The 25,946-nt window shown below is 41.5% G+C and overlaps 8 protein-coding genes across 11 annotated transcripts in view; 4 read left to right on the top strand and 4 right to left on the bottom strand.

Moving 5' to 3' along the window:
* Positions 1-134: 134 nt before the first annotated feature.
* LOC113206581 (cell division cycle 7-related protein kinase-like) lies at positions 135-6,247 on the bottom strand. 3 transcript variants are annotated; one of them, XM_026422721.2, is made up of 11 exons: positions 6,096-6,247; positions 3,865-4,184; positions 3,538-3,769; positions 3,336-3,429; positions 3,119-3,261; positions 2,926-3,043; positions 2,065-2,835; positions 1,680-1,986; positions 1,449-1,598; positions 1,236-1,362; positions 135-1,154 (listed from the first exon to the last, which is right to left on the bottom strand). In XM_026422721.2, exons 1-11 carry the CDS (start codon positions 6,188-6,190, stop codon positions 890-892), a joined length of 2,622 nt encoding a protein of 873 aa, XP_026278506.2. In that variant the 5' UTR covers positions 6,191-6,247; the 3' UTR covers positions 135-889. The 3 variants fall into 3 exon arrangements, with proteins under 3 accessions (XP_026278506.2, XP_026278502.1, XP_026278504.1); XM_026422717.2 differs by lacking the exon at positions 6,096-6,247 and adding an exon at positions 4,646-4,787; XM_026422719.2 differs by lacking the exon at positions 6,096-6,247 and adding an exon at positions 4,646-4,768 and having other exon boundaries at positions 3,865-4,181.
* LOC113206594 (uncharacterized) lies at positions 4,936-8,567 on the top strand. The gene is made up of 9 exons (XM_026422744.2): positions 4,936-5,405; positions 5,477-5,622; positions 5,704-6,045; positions 6,168-6,298; positions 6,471-6,658; positions 6,734-7,395; positions 7,709-7,876; positions 7,959-8,275; positions 8,362-8,567. Exons 1-9 carry the CDS (start codon positions 5,141-5,143, stop codon positions 8,501-8,503), a joined length of 2,361 nt encoding a protein of 786 aa, XP_026278529.2. The 5' UTR covers positions 4,936-5,140; the 3' UTR covers positions 8,504-8,567.
* An 88-nt stretch (positions 8,568-8,655) lies between these two features.
* Positions 8,656-9,961, bottom strand: LOC113206611 (apoptosis regulatory protein Siva-like). The gene is made up of 4 exons (XM_026422768.2): positions 9,741-9,961; positions 9,385-9,569; positions 9,032-9,192; positions 8,656-8,944 (listed from the first exon to the last, which is right to left on the bottom strand). Exons 1-4 carry the CDS (start codon positions 9,886-9,888, stop codon positions 8,902-8,904), a joined length of 537 nt encoding a protein of 178 aa, XP_026278553.1. The 5' UTR covers positions 9,889-9,961; the 3' UTR covers positions 8,656-8,901.
* Positions 9,962-10,160: 199 nt separating this feature from the next.
* Positions 10,161-16,314, top strand: LOC113206607 (codanin-1). The gene is made up of 15 exons (XM_026422762.2): positions 10,161-10,314; positions 10,640-10,728; positions 10,809-11,521; positions 11,618-12,464; positions 12,551-12,749; positions 12,826-13,096; positions 13,191-13,354; positions 13,448-13,781; positions 13,856-14,142; positions 14,274-14,486; positions 14,558-14,789; positions 14,879-15,048; positions 15,130-15,289; positions 15,365-15,633; positions 15,720-16,314. The coding sequence occupies exons 1-15, from the start codon at positions 10,234-10,236 to the stop codon at positions 15,861-15,863; spliced, it is 4,173 nt and encodes a 1,390-aa protein (XP_026278547.1). The 5' UTR covers positions 10,161-10,233; the 3' UTR covers positions 15,864-16,314.
* Positions 16,315-16,478: 164 nt separating this feature from the next.
* On the bottom strand, positions 16,479-17,994 carry LOC113206610 (phosphopantothenate--cysteine ligase). The gene is made up of 6 exons (XM_026422767.2): positions 17,851-17,994; positions 17,562-17,692; positions 17,390-17,487; positions 17,092-17,306; positions 16,841-17,026; positions 16,479-16,765 (listed from the first exon to the last, which is right to left on the bottom strand). The coding sequence occupies exons 1-6, from the start codon at positions 17,977-17,979 to the stop codon at positions 16,583-16,585; spliced, it is 942 nt and encodes a 313-aa protein (XP_026278552.1). The 5' UTR covers positions 17,980-17,994; the 3' UTR covers positions 16,479-16,582.
* Positions 17,995-18,230: 236 nt separating this feature from the next.
* On the top strand, positions 18,231-18,903 carry LOC127750034 (mitotic-spindle organizing protein 1-like). Its single transcript, XM_052270471.1, has 2 exons — positions 18,231-18,380; positions 18,508-18,903. Exon 2 carries the CDS (start codon positions 18,510-18,512, stop codon positions 18,747-18,749), a length of 240 nt encoding a protein of 79 aa, XP_052126431.1. The 5' UTR covers positions 18,231-18,380; positions 18,508-18,509; the 3' UTR covers positions 18,750-18,903.
* LOC113206609 (tRNA modification GTPase GTPBP3, mitochondrial) lies at positions 18,856-21,460 on the bottom strand. Its single transcript, XM_026422766.2, has 9 exons — positions 21,283-21,460; positions 21,006-21,182; positions 20,784-20,903; positions 20,526-20,695; positions 20,338-20,448; positions 20,115-20,220; positions 19,675-20,035; positions 19,227-19,412; positions 18,856-19,151 (listed from the first exon to the last, which is right to left on the bottom strand). Exons 1-9 carry the CDS (start codon positions 21,395-21,397, stop codon positions 18,872-18,874), a joined length of 1,626 nt encoding a protein of 541 aa, XP_026278551.1. The 5' UTR covers positions 21,398-21,460; the 3' UTR covers positions 18,856-18,871.
* A 13-nt stretch (positions 21,461-21,473) lies between these two features.
* The window catches only part of LOC113206608 (serine/threonine-protein kinase 11-interacting protein), a 15,911-nt gene continuing 11,438 nt past the window's right edge, over positions 21,474-25,946 (top strand). The window contains exons 1-15 of one of the 2 annotated variants that reach the window (XM_026422763.2): positions 21,474-21,659; positions 22,099-22,287; positions 22,393-22,729; positions 22,807-23,100; positions 23,179-23,372; positions 23,464-23,499; positions 23,599-23,716; positions 23,800-23,955; positions 24,040-24,314; positions 24,401-24,650; positions 24,730-24,814; positions 24,941-25,115; positions 25,193-25,316; positions 25,426-25,605; positions 25,841-25,921. In XM_026422763.2, the coding sequence (XP_026278548.1) occupies positions 22,111-22,287; positions 22,393-22,729; positions 22,807-23,100; positions 23,179-23,372; positions 23,464-23,499; positions 23,599-23,716; positions 23,800-23,955; positions 24,040-24,314; positions 24,401-24,650; positions 24,730-24,814; positions 24,941-25,115; positions 25,193-25,316; positions 25,426-25,605; positions 25,841-25,921 (2,482 nt within the window). In that variant the 5' untranslated portion in view covers positions 21,474-21,659; positions 22,099-22,110. The remainder of the gene's footprint in view (positions 21,660-22,098; positions 22,288-22,392; positions 22,730-22,806; positions 23,101-23,178; positions 23,373-23,463; positions 23,500-23,598; positions 23,717-23,799; positions 23,956-24,039; positions 24,315-24,400; positions 24,651-24,729; positions 24,815-24,940; positions 25,116-25,192; positions 25,317-25,425; positions 25,606-25,840; positions 25,922-25,946) is intronic. The other variant, XM_026422764.2, reaches the window with a different exon arrangement.

Raw genomic sequence — 25,946 nt, 5'->3', positions numbered from 1 at the left:
AACCTTGAGGCCCGTCTTCCTGAATGCACTTTGATAAGAGACAACAGCACAGAACTGTACATAAGATAATATGAACAATGTTATGAACAGATGATTAACTCTTTATGGCAGGGATGTCAAGAATGAGCTGCGCATTACATTCATCTTTATTTATTTTTCATTTGACATCTACATAGCAGTTACACATCAAGAACAAAAAGTACAGTAAAATACAATTAAAATCACTTAAATAAAATGTAAAGGGGAACAGCAAATGATATTAGTACTAAGTACACTTACTTATCACATAAAATTCTACACAATACCTACTTGACATTCACTAAATGAATCAGGATATCTTGTTCATTACTTTTTGAAAAACACAATGGACACGGAGATAAATTATCTTGACCTTTGTGTCTACTAAGTACATGTTTTTGGTTTTATTTATTTATTTTTCCTTTTATATTTGATTTTCTTTTAATTCAAATACTTAAATATGTGAGGATATTTAAAAGACAAACAATGTCAAGTAAAATGCTCTTAGAGCACAATGAAGAAAACATATGAGCTAAAAACTTCAGTTCAAACAGAAGTAAATATGATTTGGACAATAGATACTTAAGTACCTTGTACCTTAAATTTAATACAATAAATTCCAATTAACCACTGACTTAAAAGTATCACAATAAGAGATCAACAAACTACCCCAGCAAATTTATTTCTACAAGTGCAGCTTCAGTCTTTGCACCTTCTCCGCAAAAGTTACCAGCCACCCTGTTAGAGGTCCTGAACATTTAGATAGAAAAAGTCTAAAATAGACTTAACATGCACTAAAAGAAATTCAATATTTCATATTTTCAAAATGATATGCTACAGTAGTGCACAACCACAAGTTAGAAAATACAGCTCAGATAATGTTTGATTCCATAAGATTGGCCTCACCCAAGAATCCTGTTACAAATGGATGTTCTAGGGCTTGTGCTGCAGTAATGCGAGTATTTGCATCTAGATCCAAAAGACGTGCTAAAAGATGATAAGCTGAATCAGGAAAGATGTCATCAGATGTTTCCTTATTATTGACATCCTTGGAGTTGATCAGTAGAGCATTTGACTCTTCTTTTAAACAAACACAACTGTCAGGGTTTCCAAGGGGCTGACAGCAGTTTTGACACCTGTCAAGTTAAATAAAAACTGTTAGAATGCAATGAATCAAAACTGTTTAAGACAGATCAGATAGATATATCGTATATTACTTTTCTACTGAGGTGGAACTGGCAGATGATACAGGACTGCTTTTCTCTTTTCTTCTTTGCCTCATACGAGTGCACAGTTTTTTCAGGTCAAGAGGTTGAGTAGGCTGGCTGCATACAACCATTCGTGCTGCAACAAAATAAAAAAAATAAAACTAAAAACAATCCTGAAGAAAAACATTAAGGCATAAGACACAACATTGAAAATTCACTAACCTAATCGCTTGGCAGTTTCCTTTATTTTTTCAGTTCCAAAAATGGTCATGATTTCAGCTAATGCTGTCAAGTCATCTGGAGACCGGAAAAAGGGATAGCATCCACTCAGAATGCACAACAATATGACTCCTACAGCCCACATGTCAACAGCTGATAAATGGAGAAATAAATATTAGTTTGGATGTGCTACTAAAAAACTGTGAGTTGACAATATAGTTTCACAATAATAACCTGTAGTTTGAAGTTGGCTGCGAAGTAAAACTTCTGGGGGTCTGAACCCAGGAGTACCAGCCCGAGGAGCATTGTGAGGCTTTTTAGATAAACATTTTGAGCACACTTGAAGCCGACCCACACAATTGCAAAGTGGAGATGATGGGGTACTTGGGCGATAAAGAGATCCAGTAGCACAAGGAACTTGAGGTTTTGCAAAAATTACTTTATGATCTTTGTCGCTTTTTTTATCACCATGATGTGCTTGAGGTGCTTTGAGAGTTCGAGTCTCACTCGGTGTGACTGGACTCATTTGTTGCGATTTTACCTGAAAATCATATTTCTGGATAGAGAAAAAACATATCACCCTACAATATCTCAAGCTCCTCCTTTCTTTGAAACTCACCTGAGAGTTCTGAACCCTTACAATACTAGACCCAGGAACATCATCTTTGACATTCCCTGGAGCCAGAGTACGAAATTCTTTGCCCATACCATTCTGGTCCACAGGTGACAGAGTAAGAGGATCAGGAAGACGGGAAAGTCCACCAACAGGCACTGAGCTTGGTGAACATCTTGCTGTATGGTTTGAGGGGTGCATCAAAGGCATACGCGATGATAAAGTGGCAGACCTTTTATCGTCTGGTACATCATCAAAAGTAATTTTCCTCTGGAGAGAGCTCTTTTGACCAGACTTAAAGATGGAGCTAGACGGCCTTGAGTCTGATTTAACCTTGTTTTTCCGTAAATCCAATGCTTGCCGTTCATTTGCTTGCATTTTTTCAAGTTCAGCTTGAAACGTATTAGTGGTACTGAATGGAGGTATATCTCTTTTCAGCTCCATTTCTGCATATTTTAAGGGAGAAATATTTTCATCATTTTTTTTATTTTTCCGAGGAGTCTTTCTTCCTTGGGGTGGATCACGAATATCTTTAGCAGGAGACTTTGTGTTAATTGTGCTCATCCCAACAGTTGATGTTCTCTGGGCGGTTGAACAGTTTGTAATATTTTGAAGCCTTTTAGCCCTGCTGGAAACAAATTGTGGGACAGACTTCGTAGCAACTACATCTCTGCGGTTTTTCTCAGGAGTCTTAATGATATTTGTAGAATTGTTTAGAGCTAATGCAGGTCTTTTGGCTGGGTTTTCATGCACTCCATACAAGCCATCTTTTGAGATCTGGACACAAAATGAGAGGCACCGGTAATCATTTTTAAAAAAACAAACAAGAAGTAGATCTTACTGGGGCTCAAATAATAATGTACTCACATCAAGAGGTTCTTTCTCTCGCTTTCTTTTACGTGTCTCTTCAACGGGTCGAGGGCTGGAGGAGATTTTAGAAGTCTCTTCAACAGGCTGAGACAGACCAAAGTCTACAAGGAGAAATCTAGATGGGAAAAAGTAAATAGTAGAATGCACACAGAGGAAAAGAAACAACTGTTGTCTAAGTAAAATGCCTTACTGCTTGTTTTCCCTATCATACAGGAAGTTGCTGGGTTTGACATCTCGGTGAATGATATTGAATGAATGAACCCGACGCAAAGCAAGCAAGAGTTGTTTCATGTAGTTCCTAGTTTCTGCAACACCCATGTCCATAACATATTCCTGTTGAAGAAAAAAAATCAAATTATAAGTTTACAATTATTAAAGCTAGCATTAGTTGTCAGTAAAACACTTACATGAAATCTTTTATGTGGCAAATACGGCATTATAAATGCTATACTATCATTAAATCGCATACAAAAATGTACTCCAACAACATTGTCAGTCCCACTGTAAAAAAACAAAAAACAAACACACATTTAAGAAATGTTGATGCAATTTCCTTAGGGTTTGAAGTAAGTCATTTTCCATCATACTGAAAATGTTACTAATTCTTACCCAATATCTTGTAAGCATTTAAGTTCCCGTTCAGCTCTTGTGGGATGAGTTGTTGGGATTAAATGTTTGATAGCATATTGACGACCAAACAGTGAACTATTTTGAGGAACATCCTTTAAACTTGCTGCAAACACAGAACTGAATGTGCCTTCCCCAATCTTTCCATGCACCTTGAAAAACTGTTCTATTACAGGAATGCTACTAAGTAGGTAATCAATCTGTGCTTGTTCCTCTGAAAGGTTGTTGAAAGTAACAATATTGATTACAAAATACTTGAAAACAAAACCTCCCTGGAAGATTCAGTCAATAAATATATTAGAAACTTACTAAGTTTCTTTGTGCTTCTGCTTGTATTGGCTGGATGAGATCCCTCAGCAGTATCACTATCTTTCTCAACTTTGATACCTCCGTCACTGGCTCCACCGTGTTCCAGAACCAAACCATCATTACGAGAGTATGCAGTAGAATGCTTCAGAGAGACCTCATTTCCACAAGCCTGAGAGGATTCTCCTCCATACAGATTTTGGGAGGCCATATCCGCATTTAAGTTGGCACCAAGTTGGTGATGTGGATAAGATGTTAAAACTTCCATTGTATATGTTCTCTTCAGACTTTCAGGGCAATGTAGCGGTAGCCTTCTGCGTCTTCTGACCAAGGAAGAAACAAAGGTTTATTAAATAAATTGCTACATCTATTTGACGTTTTATGTCAACAATATGGGTGTCAAATATATGGTAATCACCCACTAAAATAAATGTAAAAAATATTGTATTGACAAGGCATGAGTAGTGACAAAAAGAGGTCAGATGTTCAAAGATGTTAAATGCAACTAGTACAAAACTATATAAAATATTTGCACCATTAAGACCACAAAGAACAACACTCGTTTAAAACTAGCTGTACCTAAAGAACTAAGGGAGGTGAAACTGGCAAAAAGGCTGAGGCTAGACGGTAAAAGCCAATGTACTTTGTTTGCTGTGTTTACAGTGATAACCATAACCTTATCTATCATCACGTATACACGAAACAAACATTAAGAAACTTTCCTCTTTCACTTGGTTTCCGATTATTCCGTAAAGCACAAAACGGCGGACACAAGCCAACTCACCAACGGGCTTCAAAACATGCCGAAATCTTGAAATTTACTCGTTTTGTTAGTAGTTTGCCGCGTCAAGAGGGTACAAATCCCGCCCGCCGGCCCGGGTGCTCGTCGTCCGTAAAACCCGCCAACTGCAACTGGTGCGCCGCGTCACGGGCCCGAAGCGACCCGAAGGGCGCCCGAGGGCCCGAACCGCCCGAACATCACGACCCGAAGCAACCGCGCCCGCGCGCCGCCGCGCCGCCGGCAACTGGGGGTGGTTGCGAAGGGAGGGAAGTAAAAGGGAAGGGATGAAGGGATGGGGCGATCCCGAGGACCCAATATTCCCGCCGCTTCACGCATTCTCGAAGTTTGCCCCTAATGTGACCGTCCCATGCACATTCTTTTCTTATGCGAATCTAATGCCTTATACCTCGAGTGAGGACCAAAGTACAGCAACCAGTTGTCCCTAACTGTAATTGTACACTGTGGGAAGGAGGGGGTCAGGGGTCACGCCGTGTTCCCATGGCAACCTGTGGGGCCGTGGTTTACTCTCCCTGCACATTGCACATTCACGCACACCGCCATCCCCGGCACTTCTCGAGCACCATGCGCGTGCCCTACACGGTCCCGCGAGAGACCCTCCGCACGTATGACTGCTCCAGGGAGGTGCGGCGGCTCGCCGGGGAGTTCCGCCGGCGCCTCAAGACTGAGAGTGTAGCCTGGGACAAGAACAACGCGCCGACTCTCAAGCACCTCGCTGTCCAGGCGTTGGTGCAGAACTTCAGCAGTGAGTGCCCTACCACAATGACTGTCTCTGCTGGGTTTCACGTCCAGGACTGCATCTGCACCCCTTTACAGGCCGCACGGCGCTGAACACCCTGCCCATTGAGGATTTCCATCGCCTGCTGGAAACGCTGCCGACCACCGTACCGCTGGAAATCAGTGTCCCTTTAGTGCCTGATGGGGAGTTCTGGAGGCGGCTGGCTACCCATACCTGGCCCTCAGTGAGTGAAACGACGCGTGACTCCCCGACAACTATCAGCATCAGCACCAGGACCTGCTCTGACTGATACCGTGCTTCCCAGACAAACAACGTGGTGGGCGAGCACGGCGGCTCGTGGCGGCGCCTGGTGCTGGAGCGGCGCCTGCAGCACGAGCTGGAGGCCGCGCTGCCGCCCATGCTGGACGAAGCCCTGCGGCTGGCCAGGCTGGCGGGCCCTCACGTGCGCCGGGTGCGGCTCGACCAGCTGCTGCACACCGCCGGCCACCCCGCGGCCTCGGACTTCTCCGCGCCCCATCTCGCCCTGCACGGCGGCTGGACGCCGGACGTCACCTACGAGCGCAGGGAGCTGCACATGTTCGACTCGGAGCTGGACGCGCTCAAGGAGGACCTCTGCAACGTCTTTGGTTGCCTTGTCAACCTGGAGGTGAGGGGGGGGGGGGAGTACCGCCCCGCACCGCCCACACTGGAACTTACCTCGCGGTGCGCCGTCTGCTGCGTAGCGACGCGCGCCGAGTGGTGGGAGTGACGCGGCCTTCCCTTTTGCAGGAGCTGGACGTCATGTTCGGCATGCACGACTTCGAGAAGAACCTCTCCGAGCCGCCGAACCCAATCAAAGTGGCGAGCTGTCAGGCCCTGGGCAAGACTCTGAGCACACTGCCCGTCTTTCGCCGACTCAGGTGAGAGTGTAGGTCAGTGGTGCGTGCGCCGAGGAACGCTGCCCTCATCAGAACACTCTGCAGCGCCCTGCCGTCGGGCGCGCGCGCGAACAAGAGCTGCTGACGTTCAACATCGCGGAGCGCGAAACACCGCGGCGGCCTGCTGCAGCGTGTAATTGTTTTGTGGACGCAGGGTGCGCCGCAGCCAGCTGCACCTGGAGAAGCTGGCCGGGCTGCTGGAGCCGATGCACGGCAGCACCACCCTTGCCGAGCTGGACCTCAGCCACTGCTACCTGGGCGACAAGGGGATGCAGGTGGTCGCGGCCTTCCTCCTGGACCAGGCTTCGCTGCGGGTGCTGCGTGTGGCCAACAACAAGTTCGGTAGGCTACGCCACCTCGGGGTCACACGGGGCGTGGTGCCGGGGCTCCTCACGCAGCTCTCTGTCGTTGGTCCAGGTGCTCGGGGCGCGACGCACCTCGCCAAGTCCCTGCTGCACAAGACGTGCCCGCCGCTGGCAGAACTGGACGTGAGCCTCAACTCCATCGGCGACGTGGGCGGCCACAACATCCTGATGGCGGCGGTGCCGCGCGACCAGCGGCTGCCGCTGCGCGACCCGGCGGAGGACGAGCACGTGCGCGAGATCATGGCGGCCGAGGAGAAGGAGCGTCTGCGGAAGGCGGCCACCGAGGAGGAGCCCTCGCACGAGGGCATCACCATCTTCCGCGGCCTAGTGCAGCGCGCCATCGCCGGCGAGCTGGTGTCCTCCCCGGCGCCCGTCACGGCGGCCGAGCCGGAGCAGGAGTACTTCGACTGGGAGGTGGAGCCGGAGGAGCAGGCGCGCCGGCCCTCAGCGCTGCTCGCCTCCATCGTGACCGAGGCCCACCACGTCCACCGCGAGGAGGCGCAGGCGGAGGAGGCCCGCGCCGAGGAGGAGCGACGCCGCAGGGAGGCCGCGGCCAAGGCGGCCGAGCGCTGGGAGGGCTGTCCCGAGCGGCTGCAGGCGCTGGGGCTGTCGGCGTGCAGGCTGGGCGCCGCGGCGGGCAGGGCCGTCGCGCTGCTCCTCGCCAACAACCGCGCCCTCAGCAGCCTCAGCCTCGCCAACAACCACCTCGGACAGGTAGGTGACGACGACGTGGACCGCGCAAGTTCTGCCGCCGTGGACGTGTAAATGAGACGGATGCCCCCTTACTTTCCCTAGAAGTATCCCCTGTGATCGACCGCCCCAGATACACAAGCCCTCCCCCAGCGCCTGGACCTTTTCATCCTTCACGCCACGCGCCGCAGGTAGTTTTACATACGTGACACCCACCCACTCCCCGTACTGTGTCTCTTTCCTGACGCTCGCGCGCCTGGGGTAGGCAACCCAATCGACACTTGCGTACCGCTGGCGTTGCCTACGTCTCAGGCTGCTCTCTGACTCTGCTGGGCAGGAGGCGTGCGGCAGGGTGGTGTGCGCGCTGCAGGCCAACCCCCGCGTGCTGCAGCTGGACCTGCGCATGTGCGGCGCGAGCCTCGCCGACCAGACAGCCCTGGAGCGGGCGCTGGCCGCCAACAACGCCGCCCTGCGCCAGCCCCTGCCGCTGCGGGACATGCTGCAGGTGGGTGACCATGGGTGACCATACCCCGCCCCGTCCCATCGCAGCACATCCACTCCGAAACCATTGCGGCCTTGTCCGACAGGAGCGGGAGGCCGAGCACCGCCTGCGCCTGGCCACGACGACCGAGGTGTTGGGGGCGCAGTGGGTGCGCGCTCAGGGCCTTCCCCGCGGCCAGCGCAGCAGCATCGCAGTGCCCAGCGGGGCCGACGGCGTCCTGGGAAGTGACGCCGCCACCTCCGCAGGGGGTTCCTTGTCCTTCTCAGGGATCGGCTCTACGGGCGGCTTCAGTGGTCTGAGCCAACAGGAGAGAAGCCAGAGTGGAAGCGTCAGCGTCGGGGGAAGTGCAGCCAACGGCACCCGCGTCGCAAGCGAAACGCGGGCACCGTCGTCCACGAAGGGGTGAGAGGGAAAAGGCCGAAAGGGGCGGTGGAGTCACGTTGTGTTACCTGCCATAAATGTGATGCGACTGTCCATGTTCATTGCAGGCTGAAAATTTCGAGTAGTCAGCATGGAAGTGGTAAAGGCAGTCTGAGATCTTCCAAAAAACTGGCCGAGTCATCCACCTTATCACGTGAATCACATGCTTCTCAAGCTACCAAGAGTCTAAGTAGTTTATCTGCAAGATAAACAATTTAACACGTCAGGTGTGGCAGAGGCAATCCCATGTTATTATAAACCATGGTGGGTCTGCGGGTCATGCCGCACTCAAGATGTGAAAAAATTCTGTGTTCTGTACTACTTAGATGAGAGGTAAAGCTATGATAATGAAAAAAGTAAAGTTAAGATTTTAGACATTTATTGCTCAAACAAAAAAACCTCGAGATTACTTATAAGTTTTACAAATCTCAAGTTGACTAACTTACAGCAGTTTACATTAAAGTATATGGTATAAAATAAAATAAATGAAAAATATAGTGTGTAGGGGACAACAATGATAATGTTACAGTAATATTTTTACAGTTATCTCTTGACAAGTCTTTTAAGAGATAGATTGATACCTTACATAAAAATATGATTTAAAAAATTTAACAACAATTCCTGCAGATATAACCATTAGAGAGATCATACCTACAAAAAAAATCAAAAGAATCTCTGAATTAAACAAAAAACAAACCAACATTAAAACACAAGGTAAGTATTCCAAGACATACTCACACATCAAACGAACACGAAGCACAAAAAAGATCCCGGCATTTGGAACAGGTTTGAGCACATGATGAGCATAAAGATGAATCACAGAAAGAGCAGCTCTGCATGTCTGAAGGGTTCCACAAAGAGCATTTGGAACAGGGAACATTCATTTGAAGAGGAACCACCTACAATCAAAAGTTAAAGGTGATGAGATATTTAAAAACACTTGATCTGGTGAAGTATTTAACAGCTAACTGGGTAGAGAGGAATAAGTTATTATATTTTGGTGATGCTAGGTGATTGATGAAACATTTCTCATATTGAATATGTGCACGCCCGCATCATAGCTACAGGATACTTAACAGAATTAATCATACCTGATCAACAGAAGATGAGTGCAGGTGTCCTTGAAGTGTCAGTTGCATCTGTTTCATTGATGAACCTTGACTAGAATTGGTTGACAGTGATGTATTATTCACTTTGGGACTTCCTAGAACTGACTCAGCTGGAGGAGTCGTTAAGGACTTCTTTGCTCCAAGAAAGAGGAGATCTTTAGTCTTGTCTGTCAGAAAATGGATAATGGAAGACATAGAAAATTAGAGACACAAGGCAGTGCATGTGCATGTAGAGAAATGGAAACGAAATAACATCAATCTAACGGAACAGGGCAGAAACCTTTTTCTTGGGCCTAATTTCAAGATGCCCAATAGACTAAGGTTATGAGAGAACTTACCGAAAACAAGCTTCATATGCTGATCACTCATGACACCGGCAGCAATTTCTTTCTGACGAACATGAATCTTTACTTGAGGGTTCATGTCATCTGCGAACGGGCAAGCCCTCTTAACCATGATTAGGGGTGAATGTAAAGTGGCAAACATTAAACATTAGATGACAGAACGGATATCTGACGACACGACAACAACGAACGACGACGAGACGATATAGAGGAAGGGGGCTATTCGCGCCTAAATGGTATCATGTTTACCACCTGAAGAACAATTTCATGCAGACTTTGATTAAAATTAAAAACCACAATCAATACAAAAATTTATTAGCAACAAAATTTCGAAGCAAAGAAAATGAATCATAGCTTAATTTTGGTTCAAACAAGCGCATTTGATTCGATAAATTGTGACTATTTTGGATCTTATGTTAAAACTGGAAACATATGGCAACTGGCGCCACAACCGCTGCAACGACAGTAACGATAGGAGAGATGCAAAATGGCTGAGGAAGTGCTCCTAGAAATTTTGGAAGGAAATATTCCTCTGGAAGAAGTACTGGTGTGGATTTCCAATGATACAGTGAGTAAAAGACGCTTTGTTCTTCCATAGCACTATAATTCGTGTTGTCAAAGCGTTGCAATCGTTTTAACTGGAAAGAACTGCGCAAGTGTAGGTTAGGTTGCACAGTGTTTTTGCATGGCATGTTTTTTGAGGAGCGTTTTGTTTACCTTTTGTCCCACTAAGTTCACATTGATAGGTCTGTTTTATTCCACGAATTTCCATCTGCATTTTCATGTTTCATATCACACCTCTTTGTACATGTTATGAGTGGACAATAGTTTCATGGTCGATCTTAAATCTAGCTTAAATTATTGCAGTAATACATTTATTCTTTGTGTTGCAGTGTGGCCCAGCACTTCAAAACAAGATAAATTGCAGTCGAAGTGATCTAGTACTGTGTATTTTAAATCTTTTACGGGATTCTACTGCTAGGTGATTAGCCTCGACTTTTGTTAGAATATTAATTCAACTGTAGTCACTCAAAGTCACTGTTTTTAATTTTTCTTTAACAGAGCATGGTTGCCGTCAAATACATTTCAAAGTCCCCTAAAGTCTGTCTCCAAATCAAAATTTAATTCATCGAATAGGCGTTCTTCACCATTGAGGTCATTGGACAAAAAATCTGCTCGCCGTGTTGAGCTGTTTCCCAAAGTTGAAGCTCAGTCTTCTATTAAAATAAACCACAATGAGACGGATTCTTATATCAGCAAAGGAGAATCCTGGAATACTGGAACTGGAACCTCACTGGCTAATTTTTCAACCCCACGCAAAGACACATGTGGCAAATGGCCCAGTAGCCGCCCTAAGGGGGAAGAAAATCCCTTCTTAGTGGCTGAAGAGAATGGTCCCATGACATCATCTCCATTTTCAACTACTGATGTGACCTTAGAGTCCTCTCCCCAGTTCACCCCTATAAACAAAAGGGTCCAAGCTTTCAAATCAGCTGAAAGAAGATCACCACCAGTCCCTGTTAATTTATCAGATAATCAGTTTAAAACTCCTACTAGAAGCAATGGTGTCTGCTTGGGGGACTTCCTTATCAAAAGCAGTAAAAGTTCGCAGTCAAAGAAACGTTTTTCTCAGAGTCCAACAACAAGTCCCATCACATCCCAAGATGTATCACCTATAGAGCTTGTGAACAGCAATTCCTTGAAAAAGAAACACAGACGCCGCATCAACCCAACTAAAGTTTCTTTAGAAAACCCACCATCTTCTCCGCAGTGTGGTAAGTATTGCGTTCCTTTCTCTTGTACTTTACATTACGTAGTTTTTGAAACACCTAATTTTTAAGTATGTTACATCTAATTGTAATGTTTGACAGGTTTCCAAAACATACCGCCGTTTGGAACTGCTAGTGGCAATGTACCAGAGACCACACTATTTCAAGCTCCAGTGAGCATTGAGCCTGTTGGAGCTTCTCATAGTTTTTCTGAAGAACGAAATCTTCTAAAACAAGAACGCTTGAAATTGCAAAATCTTGGAGAAAGCACCATCACCCAAGCCGCAACAGCCAATTCTGGTGGTTCCTCTAAAGTTGCATTACCCAAAATGGTTGTGGTTGCTGATCCAGCAAAAGTCACTTATTTTGAACAGCTTTCAAAAATTTCTGAGATATACAGTTGTGTTTTGAATGCAAATCTCATCCCAAATTTGATGAGTGAGTTATACTTTGTGGTTTCACTCCTTGTAATACGCACTGATTCAGAAGTAGAGGAAAAAGACAGTGCAATGTCAAATTTAGAGGATCATGTCAGTAATGTTTCATTAGAGCCTAAAGATGGTGATAAGCCTGTTTTTGACTCAGTAGATGAGTTTCTAAGCCCAATCAAAAAGAAAAGGCTTCCTCTTAAAGAAATGTGTGCCAATCACTATTTCTACTCTGTTCACAATTGTGTATTTTTTGCTACACATGTGCTTTTAAATCAAATTAATGTTCTTTGCAACTTGGATCGGATCACTTTAAAATTTTTGTTGGATAGTGAACGCATTGCTTTATTTTCACCTGAACTGAAGAAAGAGCTGTTTTCATTGTACTCAAGCTGTTCATCAAAAAATAGTGTTCCTCAAGGATTGGTGTCCATCAAAGCTGTTGCCAATGTTTCATTTCAGTCTGAAACTGATAACAGCTCTAATTTTCCATCAGCACAATGCTTCAGTAATTTTCGCAAGTATGCATTTTAGGGTATATTTTTATGGGTTGCTTTGCCTCATACAAAACTGTTCTTTAATCTAAAAGACCTACTTTATATTGCAGACAGCGAGATGGCTTCTATGAGCTTCTAAGAGTATGGGAAGCAAATCATTTAAAACAAGGTTGGTGTTTTGCCACTTCCCTTGGGAGCAGGGTTCGCAGTGTGGTACAACTGTGCAGTGATCCTGTAAATCTGATGCATTTTGCAAGGCTCTTTCGCCTTCAGCTTATGTCTACTGTTAGTGGAGGGTCCAAAAATTCAGTAAGTATCTCTCTAGTACCTTTGAATATTTTGTTTCCTGTGTAGGGTCAGATTGTAATGTCAAATTTCACTGTAGGATGAAGGATTTGAAAGTTTGCAATTTCTTGAAGAGCTCAAAGGTGTGGATCCTGAGAAATTAAATAGGCTTCGAGACCGATTAGTAACATCATATAAATCTAGTGGCCCTAGACCAGCTCCAGCCTTTCCTGGTCCACAAGAGTTTTACCGGGACTTTATTATCTCATCCTCTCATTCATCATTTATTCAACACCTTCAAGATAGCATCATTTCTCACCTTCTTGAACTAGACCAGACCTTATTCTTAGCTTCTGATACAGAAGACTCAGGTTAGAATCTCACTGCAGTTTTCCATTGATTTTTAATTTAAAAAAAAATTAACCTTTTGATGTTAATGAAGCATATTTTGAATTTGATTTTCAGACCTGACGGTTGATGGGACAACTAGACAAAATTACCTATCTAGTGTCATCAGTATGCGTTTATTGGCAAAGTTTCTTGGTCTAATAGTGTTCTTGCCCTATAGCAGATCAGAATCTAACTTGCCTCAAAATATTTTGGACACAGAAGTTTTGGTTAGGTCCAAGGTTTGTTCACATATCTATTTAGTTTCTTTTAATGTGACATGAGCATATTTATACATATTTTTTATTTTATTGTAACTAACTTTTTTGTTTTAGGTCATGCCACCTGTTAGCATTATGAAATGCATTACTGAGGCACTCAAAACTCAAAGATTAACTGTAACAATACCATGGGTGGTTAAATTTTTAGGAATGATGGACTCTGTGTCCTGTGCTCTTCCTGTTTATCAGGCTGCTCTTCAACTTCTCCTACATTTGTATTCAGCATTAAGGCAAGGGGGTTGTGGGGAACTTTTTGGGAAAAAAATTGTGCTGCCTCCCCAAAATGTGTTGCTACTACGTCTCTCTCTAGGTTGGCTATTTGAAGCACCATTCATTCAGGAGAATTTCTTCTTTTCTTGGTGTTTTAATTTGGATGAGTCTCTTACATGTATGTATTGAGTTGTTTATAATTACCTCATCTTTGCTTATAGCGTTTCTTACTTTGGATCTTCTATTTTGCAGTAATGACATTGGATGTAGATACTTCTCACTCAGAACATTCTTTTCGCGCACTGGAAACAAGTGATATTCTCTCAGTTTCTTCTACCACAACCCCCCCAGTTGATGCCTTAAACCTTGTTGATTGCGAGGTTTTGTATGCCCTCTGCCCATTTTTACTGGAGCTAAGAGCACTAATGGCGTCAATACCTTCGGACTGTGCATTGGGTGGGTCTGTTCGCCATATAACTCCAGTTTCAGCTGGCTCAATGTTATCAGCTTCATCTGACCTTTCTGGCAAACAGCTTGAAGTAAGGAAATCTGAACACTTTTATGCTAGTACATATCGTGCATATCAATCCAATCATACCCACTGTAAAAAAAACTATCAAAGCTCCAATTATTAAATACAGTGTGTTTTTGTTCTTTTCATTGTACACAGCTTAAGCTTGAGGACAGTTTCTTCCATGGGCTTCCTGCCTCTGTTCATAGAACAGTTGAGTTTGTAGTTGAAAGGGTGACGTCATCATGTGTGAAGTACATTTGCAATATCTGGCTTCCTGGCTTAAAGCAAAAAGGACTTTTAAAGTTACGAGATAAAATTAGAAGCTATCGATCTGATCCAGATTCAGAAATAGATAGCTCCGCAATCCAGGTACTTGTTCAGTTCTTTTTTTTGTGGTCCTCAAACTTTATTGGTATTTAAATTTTAAAATTTTGTTTTAGAGTGAATTGAAAAAAGAAATCGCCACCATAGTGGAGCAAGTTGCTCTTGATCTGAAGGCTAGATGCCGTTTTGGTGTTGGCGAGTTCTGTTCAGCAAAGTGCAAAGGGGCATTACTGTCACTTCTTCCTGAAGAATCTTTAAGCATGCCTGTATGTGATATGTGTGTCAGTATAGCCTCTAGGATGAGTGAGGAGCGTGTTATAAATTGGATGCAAAGTCATGCCACCCTGAGTAAGTTTTTTTGATGCTGATATTTATGCACATCAGGGTATTTCCTTTTTGTCTCTAACCACATTAATTATGAGACTTGCATTTTTTAGGCCTGTACAGTAAAGATCTTCAAACTGAAGTGGAAAAATATCTCAAAAATAGAGAGAGGATTGAAACTGTAGCAACAGCTAAAACCTCTCATGTAGCTCCAGGTGCCAATGCTCTCTGGAAACATGACGATTCCGCTCCCAGTCCATGTGCTGTCCTGCAACCTCTAAAGGTTTGAAACCTCAAAAGTTCTATTTTATTCTATCTATCTTTCTAATTCCTTGATGTATACTTAGTCTATTTCTGTCTTTAGTTGATGGTATGTGATATATTAAATGGACAAGATGTTTCTAGAGAAGAGGTTTATAACATTCTTGACAAAATGGAATTGTGTGTAACCAGAAGACAAGATGTTGTCCCAGCTGCTGAAAGAATACTTGCACTTTTGTCCGTTGATTTAGTGATATCGCTGGGTAATTATACATTTTTATATTTCGCTATATTGTATTTATGGGGAATTTGAGTAACTGAATTGTTTTCTCTCTCAGTTTGTCACAACCCTCGTCTGGTAGACTCATCTCTTCTCTCCCGACTTATCAGCCTTTGGAAGTTAGACGCCCTAAGACCTGTTGAAGATGGATTAGCTCGCTTGGTGTGTCCTCGAAATATGCTTTTGCTTGCACAGTCAAGTCATCCTACTAGACTCGTCTGGGAGAAATTGGCTGAGGTAGTTGCTGCAGTTTTAAAAGCCAACTTAGTTACACCAGACTTAGTAGAAAATCAGTGTCTAGCTATTATGCAACAAGAATGGCCTCAGGTAATTTTAGTATTTCATGAAATGACACTTAAAATTTGTCTTGGGAGTAAGATGTTGAAATATGCAATAATTGTCTCTCTTTTCAGAACATTCTCCGCTGCTTTGCCATGTGTATGAATGAAGTGGTCCGACAGTACCAAAAGCAGAAGGATGTAGATTATAAATTTGTACTTTTACTTGAATGGCTTGCCGAAACTATGGCACAAATGGATTATTTTCCTCATCTCTAGCTTTGACTGAGTTGAAAGTGAGATCCTGAAGTGACAGCACTATTTTATACTATGTACCTATCTTATGAATTCTGTGATTTTATAAGTCTAATTTTAATTTTTTAGGGAATAGATATTTTATTATTGTGTGTACTTGCAGTACTGCCAAAAATTTTGACAATTATGGACTTAAGTTGTTGTATATTGACTGTAAAGATACATTATGATTTATTGAAATTTTTTATGGTAAACAGTGGTATGAAGTCTAACTCAACCAATTTTTAACTTATTAAGTACATTATTGTTTTAATGTAGAGATCAGTACCAATGACATTATTGCATACCTCAATGCACTTATGATGTTCTTCATGCAATGTTCAATGTATTGACTTATGAAATTAAAAAAAAAAAATAGTTGCACTTATGTTTTGGCTTTAGTCTATTATTGATAAGTAAAACTCTTTCAAGTGTTGATTTTTGTATACCATTTTATAGCTTCCAGGCTGAGGCCTATGGTTGATTTTCAGATTTTGTAAGCTTTACACAGCCAATGAGTGATTGTCCTGCTTGACATGCCACGGCTGGCGTGACAATATTTGAGCTTTCGTTTTGTACTGAATACTGAGTCCACACTAATTTTTAAGTTCTTTAAAAAATATATTTGCAAATTTAAAAAAAAAAAGAAAACAACTATATGTAACTCACTAAAACCACTAGTACAATCAATGTACAATAACAGGCTACTGAGCAGTGCTTTCCATTATGAACTTTGAATGTTCTTCGCTTAGGTAATCAACTATGAATTTTTCAAGTTCCAGTCCCTTTTGTTTTTGTTCTTCGGTAAGAATAATTTCAGTTTCATCCTCTGGTGTTACTGCCACAACCCGAGATCTGCGAGTGTCCATTAAGTTTGCAAGGACAATCTGTAACACACAAGAGGTCAACTACAACATTCGATTGTGGAAATCTTTACTTCATTCATGAATTAGCACGCTTACCTTATGTTTATATTTAAGTAGGGCACCCCTGGCCTTTTTTATCAGAATATTCTCATCTGTTTCCAGTTTGAATGAAATAACATATGCATTGGGAACCCATGAGCTCACTAAAGGTTGAAGAATTTTGGGAACCAGATCTAACTGAATTGTGGGAGCACCATCTTGTGATTGCATCTTATGAGTTGGCTGCAATAGAAAACCTGCTGATAACACTAATTCATTTTCGCATGGACGCAAGAGTATATACTAACCATCTGTGTGGCGGGCACATAGAAGTCTGACACGGCCGCAGCCAAATATATCATAGCACGTGCCCCAAAACTTGGAAGGGTTTCACATATGGTCTTCAGCAGCCAAAGGTAATCTGATAAAGTTGTGAACCCTACTTGAAGAAACTTCTGCGATTCTTTGGCTGCATTGTACTTTGTCAAAACTGGCAAAATGTTGTGCACCTCTGATGGTTTCACTGCAAATAATTATAATCTTGTTAAAATTTTTCTTCCACTCATTAATGTAGAAAGATTAAGTTTCTACATGCAGCCAAAATACCTGAGATTGATGTATTATCCGCTGATTTATCAATTTCAAGCATGTCCAAAAATCTTGAGCCCATAACATGTCGGAGATATGGCTCAATAGATTTCAACCTTCAATCAAGGTGAAAATGTGTGACTAATTTTATTGCATGTTGTAGGGAAAATAAATGGCAAGAGTTTGGTACCTGTACAAGAATATAACAGCATATCCGATTTCAAGAAAATATTCAGCTGAGGCCGATCCTCTTGTTCCTGCGCTGAAGTTGTCAACAAATCGTACTGTATGATGTTCCAGGGGAACTGTTGTTCCTCCTGACTGAAATCAATGACACAAATTTCACTGTCTGCGATCTGATGTTATTTTATTGACAAATATATGCTTTAATTGATTAATTAATTACTAATTTAAAAAATGTATGAGTCATCAAGTTATCAACAACATAACCCTAACATAACTCATTATTATTCATTTACAGTTATAAGAACAATGCGTGATCCATTGTTCAAGTGCTTCTGGCAGAAATCTTGAACATAGTGCCTTTTCTGATCGAGATCAGAGGGTGGAGGGTTTTCAGCATAAAATTGTTCCCAACTTAATGGCATTTTTACAGAAAACCAGCAGACAGCTCGCAGACGACGCGACGTGTTGGTTCCTCAGAGTAACGAGCTTCCAATAACGTAAGTTCTCTTATAAAAAGAAAATGAAACACGTTCGAAGTTCGTCTTCGCGTCTTACGTCAACATATTATCATCACTTAAGATAGTGACGAAAGCAAGGCCGATACATGGCACATGACACGCCACTCCTTTTCAAACTGGTTTTCGGCTAGCGCGTTTTTTGTTGGCCTTGAAGTTCAATTGTTTGTTTTGAATGGCAGGAATTGGAACGGAATGGCGTTCAAACTCAAACGAACACAAACAATGACAGTAGCCTGACAAAAGTCGATCTTGTTTCTATTCATCTCTTGCAATTTCTCGCCTCCCTTACCATTGCAAAGCAGCAGGTACAGTGATTGAGGTTTTGCATGATTCTATATTCCGCTTATCGCTACCATTAAAGGTTATGCGTTTGTTTAAGTGTAGTTTGAAAGGCCTCTTCCCCTCACTAATAATTTTGGATAAATATTTCAGACATGGCAGACGGATCAGATAGTTTACGAGCTCGTGAGGCACTTGCTCTGCTGTCTCGCATTTCAAAGCTACTGAATACTGGATTGGACACGGAATCTCTCTCCATCTGCATAAGACTTTGTGAAGCTGGAGTTCATCCCGAGGCTTTAGCAAAAGCTATCCAAGAAGTTCGCCGTGAAGTTAATGCTATTAAAAACCCGACCAACGTTGATGAAGATTCTGTAGCAAGACAACTTCTTTAGTCATTAGTAATCTGTCGTCAATGAGTGGGTGACTGAATGAAGGACAAGAAACTCTGTGTGACCCGGAGAGTTTCCTTTGAGAGATCATCAAAACATGGTGATCAAATATTGTTCCATTAATTTTATTTGCCAATACAAAAGTCCCTGAATATCACATCCAGAATTTGTTCAGTTGTTACATGACCTGTAATCCTTCCGAGATGGTAAGCAGCTTTACGAAGGTCCTCTGCACAAATAGCAAGATCAATTCCATGAGAGTCTTCTTTAAGAGAGTTGATCTCTGAGGCAGATATTTTAACTGTTTTGTGTAAGTAGTCATGTAGGTAATCAACACAATCAGTCAAATGAAGACGATGTCGAACTTGACTTAAAGCAGGGCTCTCTTGACAAGGATTTCCACACCTAACAAAAGACCAGTCATTGTAGTTATGTAAAATTAATGCAAAGTCAATTTAAGCTGTTGAGTAAATAACTCACAAAATTTCCAGCATCTGTTCCATCCTAAATAGCAACTGAGACAATCCTTCTTTAGTAAGACTTGAAAGAGCCACAACATTTTGGTATTGGCTCTGTAAGTTATTTATAGACCTCTTTGCATGTTGCTCTACAACGAGATCAACTTTATTAAAAATTATGATATAGAAGGGCCCGTTCTCAACAGTCCTGAAAATTGATGATAGTCATTTGAGTAAGGTCATGTTGAATTTCTAGGATGTAGTTTAGAATGACAATATTTCATAAGGTGGGTTGAGAGTGTTAAAGACAAGTGAAGAAAGGTTGTGAAATGAAGATAATGACGTCTACTGAACTTTTTCTCCAACAGCAGTTGAGAGAGATGGCAGGTGGTCTTCAGGTCTTCACTTTCACCTGTCTTCAACACTCTGAATCAACCTTTATTTATGATTGATATTGTGAAGGGACCTACTCTGTTGAAGGTTGTTGCAACCGTTTTAAAATTTGCCTGCTTTTATTCACATTAAGTAAACCTAAGTGCATCAAATGCTCCTGGATGTATCTACAGATAAATTCTTCAGTAATTTCTTGACTGTCCAAGCAATTCAAAAACTGCATCGTATCAATAACAAGCAGTATTACATCTGCCACTTTGGCAAACTGTTTAGCACGAGCAATTCCTTCCTTTTCAACAGCATCTACTGCTGAGCAGTCTCCTCTTATCCCAGCAGTATCTGCAAGTAATAAGGGATACCCACCAATATTTATGTACTGTTCTACCACATCTCTAGTGGTGCCTGCAATCGCTGTGACAATGGCAGCAGGTTTATCACCTACAACAAAAGAGAAGAAATAAGAATGTAATTGAGCAACATCTTTCTGCAGTTTGAGGGTTATTTGCATACTACTAACATAGTAAATTGAGTAAACTGCTTTTTCCTACGTTGGGCTCTCCTACAATTGTTGCTTGCACACCATCCCGCAACCTTTGGCCTCTCTGTCCATCTGCCAAATGGCCCTGACAGAGGAAAATCATGTTATTGCCTCTAAATGAATCTTCAAAACATATTTGAATCAAATTTACATCAATAATTCACATGATACATTTAACGTAGCTTTTACAATGTAAACAAACCTGGACTTCTTGGGCCAATTTTGTTATAGAATCTTTTACATCATGCATAATGCCATCCTCTATGTTTTCATCTTCACTGAAGTCAATGTAGGCTTCAACATGAGCTAAACTCTGCAAGTATAGAGTCAGAGAGAAATAAAACAGAATATGTATGCGAGCACAGCAATGAAGAATTATTTGAATCATACCTGGAGAAGAGTATTTCTCCATCCATCATATAATGTGTGAAGTGATCCACTCATTTGGTATATTGCTTGTCTTCGCTGCATTTCTGTTTCAGCATGAATTAAGTCTGCCAATCCCTCCGCCTCTGTGAGGTCTATGGATCCATTAAAGAAAGCCTTCTTTGAAAACTCACCTGTTGGTTTGGAAAATTTGTTAAGGCAATAGTATGACTCTAAAGTTAACTTCAGAATTAAGAGGAGTTTCATATTTTTATTTCTCACCTGGGTCAGCTGGAAAAATACCTGGAATGTTTCCAATTGTTTCCAAAAGCCCGCTTATGACTGCTAGACCGCCGTGGACTTGGAACTCACAAGTATCTTCACCAGTAAAACTTTTCGGTCCTTTGAAATAAATAGAACAGATATTTCAATTTAAAAAAAAACTTACGTTCAGTAAGGCAATAATTGATTCTAGTAGGTTAGAGTAAATAGCAGTCAATGAACCTGGAAACCAAATAACAATGGCTTTGTCTAGTATTTCTTTCGACTGTGGATTGCGAAGTGTTCTGAGTTGAGCCATCCTTGGCTTAAGTAAACTGGTGTCGCCGGCGAGAGCTGAAAGAACAACGCCAGACCGAGGTCCGGAAACCCTTATCACAGCCACGCCACATTTTCCCCTTCCTAGAATAATAAGAAGATAGAGTTTAGTAGACTGAGAAATCGTTGGGGTACAGTGTACCTGTAAAGATGGTTAGTCTTTCGGACATTATTGACTACAGACCAGATGATAAAGCAAAAATAGTTTTTCCTTGGGTGCCCAACCGTCTCGAAAACTGTATCAGGGTTTGAGGGAATGCGTGGAGGGAGTTACACAGTACCCTAAATTGTGCGAGCATGATTGTGAACGGGTGTCTGTTATTGTTTACAAAGCAGAAGACAGGATCTGCCAATAGGTTTCTTTCCCCTTATGAGCACGAATTTCAATGTGAATTTAGATCTGAAATGAGTGTCAATTATTTTTTCCTGTTGACATTGAAAATCCCCCTGTTTACACCTGTCATGTGGATTTACATTTTTTTTTACAAATTACATAATATAGTGTAGCAGACTTGAATATTTATTGTTCTTGACTTCTCATAAAACAATACATTGATAATGGTGAGCGCTTTGGTATCATAAATAGGCTTTCTTCTTCTCCAAGGGGTAATAATAAATACACCCTATTTATTTACATTAATGTAGATCTCAACTGTGAAAACTGCCATCTCTTACACCTTTAAAATTTCTATGTCACCCGTTTTATAACAGATTTGAAGTATTGGTTCTGGTTTATCATTTATCAATCGAATTATGACATCATAGACATTATCAGGAATAATGACAGTCCAGGTTATGTAGAAGTTTGTTAATATAACATTTCAAAGGTTGGACTGTTTTTCAGGCTTGCCTGATCACAGAATTATTTTCAACTGATTATCCTAAACAAAACAAAAGTTTTATGTCTTCAATAATTCTTATGTCTGCTATGACTTGCATTCTGAATGGTTCTTATCATATGATCATCCTTGTCTCAATTTTTGCTTGGTGTTTGCAACAGGTTTGAGTGACAATGGCTCTTCAAAGGACAAACTGGCAAGATCTTGGTGGCTTAGCTACGCTTCTCAGAGACAGTGGTGATCGAGTTCTAAACGGCAACAGTAAACTAAGACTCACCCCAGCACTGTTATCAAAACTCAATGCTGCATTTACTAGCATTTCTCTTCTTGGTTCCAATGGGGACTTTCAGGTGAGTTTTCAATCTGAACTTTGGTCAAGTTTTAAAAGAGCAGATAGAGAGTATTTCTTCTTTGCATATTAATATTTGATTGACAATGTTTTATTTATGACATAGGTAACATCTGCCCATGCCTCTCAAACCCCAACAACAGCACAACTCCATTTTCTACATGACTTTGTGCAAAAGACTGTTGGTCTTACTATTTCTGGCAATGGGAATAGTAAGGGAGACTTGTACTCCGCACAAGCAATTGATCTGAGTCGGTTTCGGTCACTTCGCCACCTGGAGTTGCGAAGTGTCACCCTCTCTCAGAGGAATGACACAGATCAAAGAATTGAAGGACTTTCCTCTCTACGATTTTATTTAGAAGCATTAGTTCTTGTTCAAGTTTTTCAATCAGATGACCTGCTGTGGGAGGTCCTGGCAGATGGAGCTGTTTCTATTGGCCCAGGTTAGCACCAAAAATATACGATGAGAAGATGGGCCATTAATTGGTGCATTTTGTAATGTTATATTTATGATTTCCAGATGTTATTTGGGCGAAGCTTTCCCAGCTTGTTGTCAGTTACTGTGGACTCAGATCTCTTGGCCGTGGCATATCTTTGGCATGCAATTTGCAGTGGGTGGATGTTAGCCACAATATGATTGCCGATGCTAATGCTGTCAGCTCAAGTTTGGCTGCTCTCCCTAAGTTGTGCTATTTAAATCTCAGCTATAACCGTTTAACCAAAATTCCTGTTCCATCATTTGCCCCCTCCTGTCCAATGCCCAGCAAAATCCAGATACTACTCTTGTCACATAATTATATTGAAGACTTAAGTGGTATGTTCCATGCAAGATTAGATTCTGTCGTAACAAATATGATTTCTCCTCGCCATTATACATTTTTTATATGAACAGGACTGGAAAATTTGACTTCCGTGCGAGAATTGAATCTAGAAGTTAATCAGCTGCAGGATCATTCTAGTTTACTGCCTCTTCGTTCTTTGTACCAGTTGCAGCACATTAAGCTGAAAGGCAATCCAATTAGTTATCACAAGCGCTATCGAATTATTGCAACATCTTATCTTTCTCCAAGAGCAGTCTTTGTGAAGGTAAGAGAAAGTTCAGTGGCGATGTCCCATCTAATCTAATTACCTTGTTCTGTCATTCAAAGCTAATTAATTTTTTGTTTGACATTCTTAGCATCAGTACCGCCGTGATACTGTTAAGTTAATCCCAGTGAGTATCAAGGCACAAGGCATTAATGTTTGAAATTATGATCAGTTTTTCAAGGTAACACTATTAACGCTTGCTAATTTTCAATTTTTGTCATTTTAGTTTATGCTCGATGGTCAAAAGTTGACTGAAACTGAGTTACAAGCTGTTAGAGATGGTCCATCTATTTCTAGCACCAACAAGAGTGAATCTAGCTCAAGTGATTTGTCCATCAGCTTCAGTAAGTTGTTAAGTTTCTATCTAAAACTGTATTTTAAATAATAATGTTTACATTATTTAAATTGGGAATCTTAAATTTTGAAGGCAAACCTCCTGAGACTTCAAAAGCTCCTGGATCAGAGATGGAGAGATCAACTCGAAAGAGCCGTAAAGTTAGAGAAGTTATCATTGAAGATTTTGACACGCTTGATGAATTGACTAACATGAATTTAGGAAACAATCCAAATACAGGATCAATTGGTAAATGTTGCATTAGCAGTATTTTGAATAGAATGGTTACTGAAATTGAGTTCTTAGACTAATGTGCGTTTTCTTGTATTGTAGAATCATCTGGAGAGCATTTACAGACGAAAAGAGAGTTAGAAAATTATAAAGCAAAATTACAGGATAATTATTTGATAGGGTCTACTGTGCCAGAGCTTTTAGGGTTTCAACGATCAACTCCCTCTGTGTCAGCTGGTGGTTTAATGGGAACAAGTGTTGCCAGTATCAGTAGTTTTACAAGACCACCCTCAAGTTCCACTCCTCTCCCATCACCTGGCTTGCTTCCATCATCAACAGGCATGGCAGTACCATATCTAGGCCATCTAGATGAACAGGTAATTTTTTTCACATGGAATCATCAAAGAAACAATTTTTTAAAATGATTTTTTTCACTTTTACTCGCTATTTATCTTTGCTACAGCAACTTTTGGAAACTATTATCTCAAAAACATATCCTGAAGTGAAAGACAACATTGAAGCTTCTCAAACAACTCTATCTACCCAGTACCACACAGCAAATGACTCTGACACTGTGCTGCATATTTCAACTGGAAATGAAGAAACAGCATCTAAGGATAATTTACCCTCTCCTGGATCAGTTGTGGGATATGATGGAGATATAGATGATGAAGATAATACAAATAATGAATATTGTGATGAAGATCTTGATAGTAAGTTAGCTCATAAAAACCACTATGCACAATTCTTAAGGCTATTTTGTTATGCAATTTGTCTTATTTCCTTTACCAGCTGGGGATCATTCCAAGTATTTCGTAAGAAAACTAACCCAGGGATACAAGTTACCGCAAGACATCGCTTTAGTGGCCACTTCAAGGTACATTATTAAAAAATCATAAATTGAGTCATTATTTTTATCAAAACCTTTTATTTCATCTAATCCAACTTTTCTTACCTAAGATGCTTGTTTTTTGTTTTTTTTTGTGTGTGTATTTTCTACCAGGTTTATTAAAGAAATTGACCCTTCTTCTGGACGTGTTGTTCAGTCTTGGCGGCTCAACTGCCTAGAAAGCTGTGAACTATTGAGTGCCTCTCCGTGCCAAGTGCAATTGACTTTTAACACTGTGGTCCCTTCCAAAAAGAAACGTGTTTATGAAATGGATCCAGATGAGGCTCAAGTAATTCTCGTAGGCCTGTTACATTTACTAGTATAAAAATTTGGTTCCCTTCCTCTGACATTTTGTTTAAATTCCAGAAACAACTTTTACCATCTTTAAAAACTATTTTAGAGTCAAGATCTCTTAGTGCCTTAAATGTGGCTGCATTCCGATGCATGAAGTGCTCAGGAGAGTTTTCTATTGAGCTGAATTCACGCAAAAGTACTTTTTATTATCCACCTAGATTTGTACACCTTACGTAGTTTTATTGTAAACAATGACAGCATTTTAATGATTATGTTTTTGATGTTTTGCCATACTTTTCTTGTAGCTTCCAAAATATGTCCAACGTGTGGATCAACTTTAGTTTTTGAACTGGATGAAGCTCCCCTCCCCTCCCTTGGTTCTCCATCATTTGTTTCACCAAGATCTGAAGAAACTTTAATTGCAGAGTCTTCTACCTTACCCCCATGTTCTGAACTCCTACACTCTCCTTCTGACTCAAGTATTGGTAAGTTAAGTTATATGCTACTCAACCTGCACTGCGTTAGCTCACTTAGGCTAGGTATTCAGCTGTAAACTGCACTAACTAATACTGAGTTGAGGCTAGTATGTATAATCTATCTCTCCATCTATCTGTATAGTATTTGCCTAGGAATATGGTTATAATTTCAATTTTTGTCAATACTCTATTAATGCTGTATTAACATTTACACTTGGTGCATGAGGATTTGTGCATGTTTTAGCAAATGTGGGTGTGAATGCACGAGCTGCAAGACTTCAGGTGTTTGCCGATGTCCATCTTCCCCCTTCCTCCATAGCACCTAGTAAGATTTCATAGTAAAATACTTT

Source organism: Frankliniella occidentalis, unplaced genomic scaffold, assembly GCF_000697945.3.
Source record: "Frankliniella occidentalis isolate FOCC.00 unplaced genomic scaffold, Focc_3.1 Scaffold124, whole genome shotgun sequence".
NCBI classification, from domain to species: Eukaryota; Metazoa; Arthropoda; class Insecta; order Thysanoptera; family Thripidae; genus Frankliniella; species Frankliniella occidentalis.
Note: the sequence above shows the minus strand (reverse complement) of the source record. Positions and strands in the feature narration are given on the sequence as shown.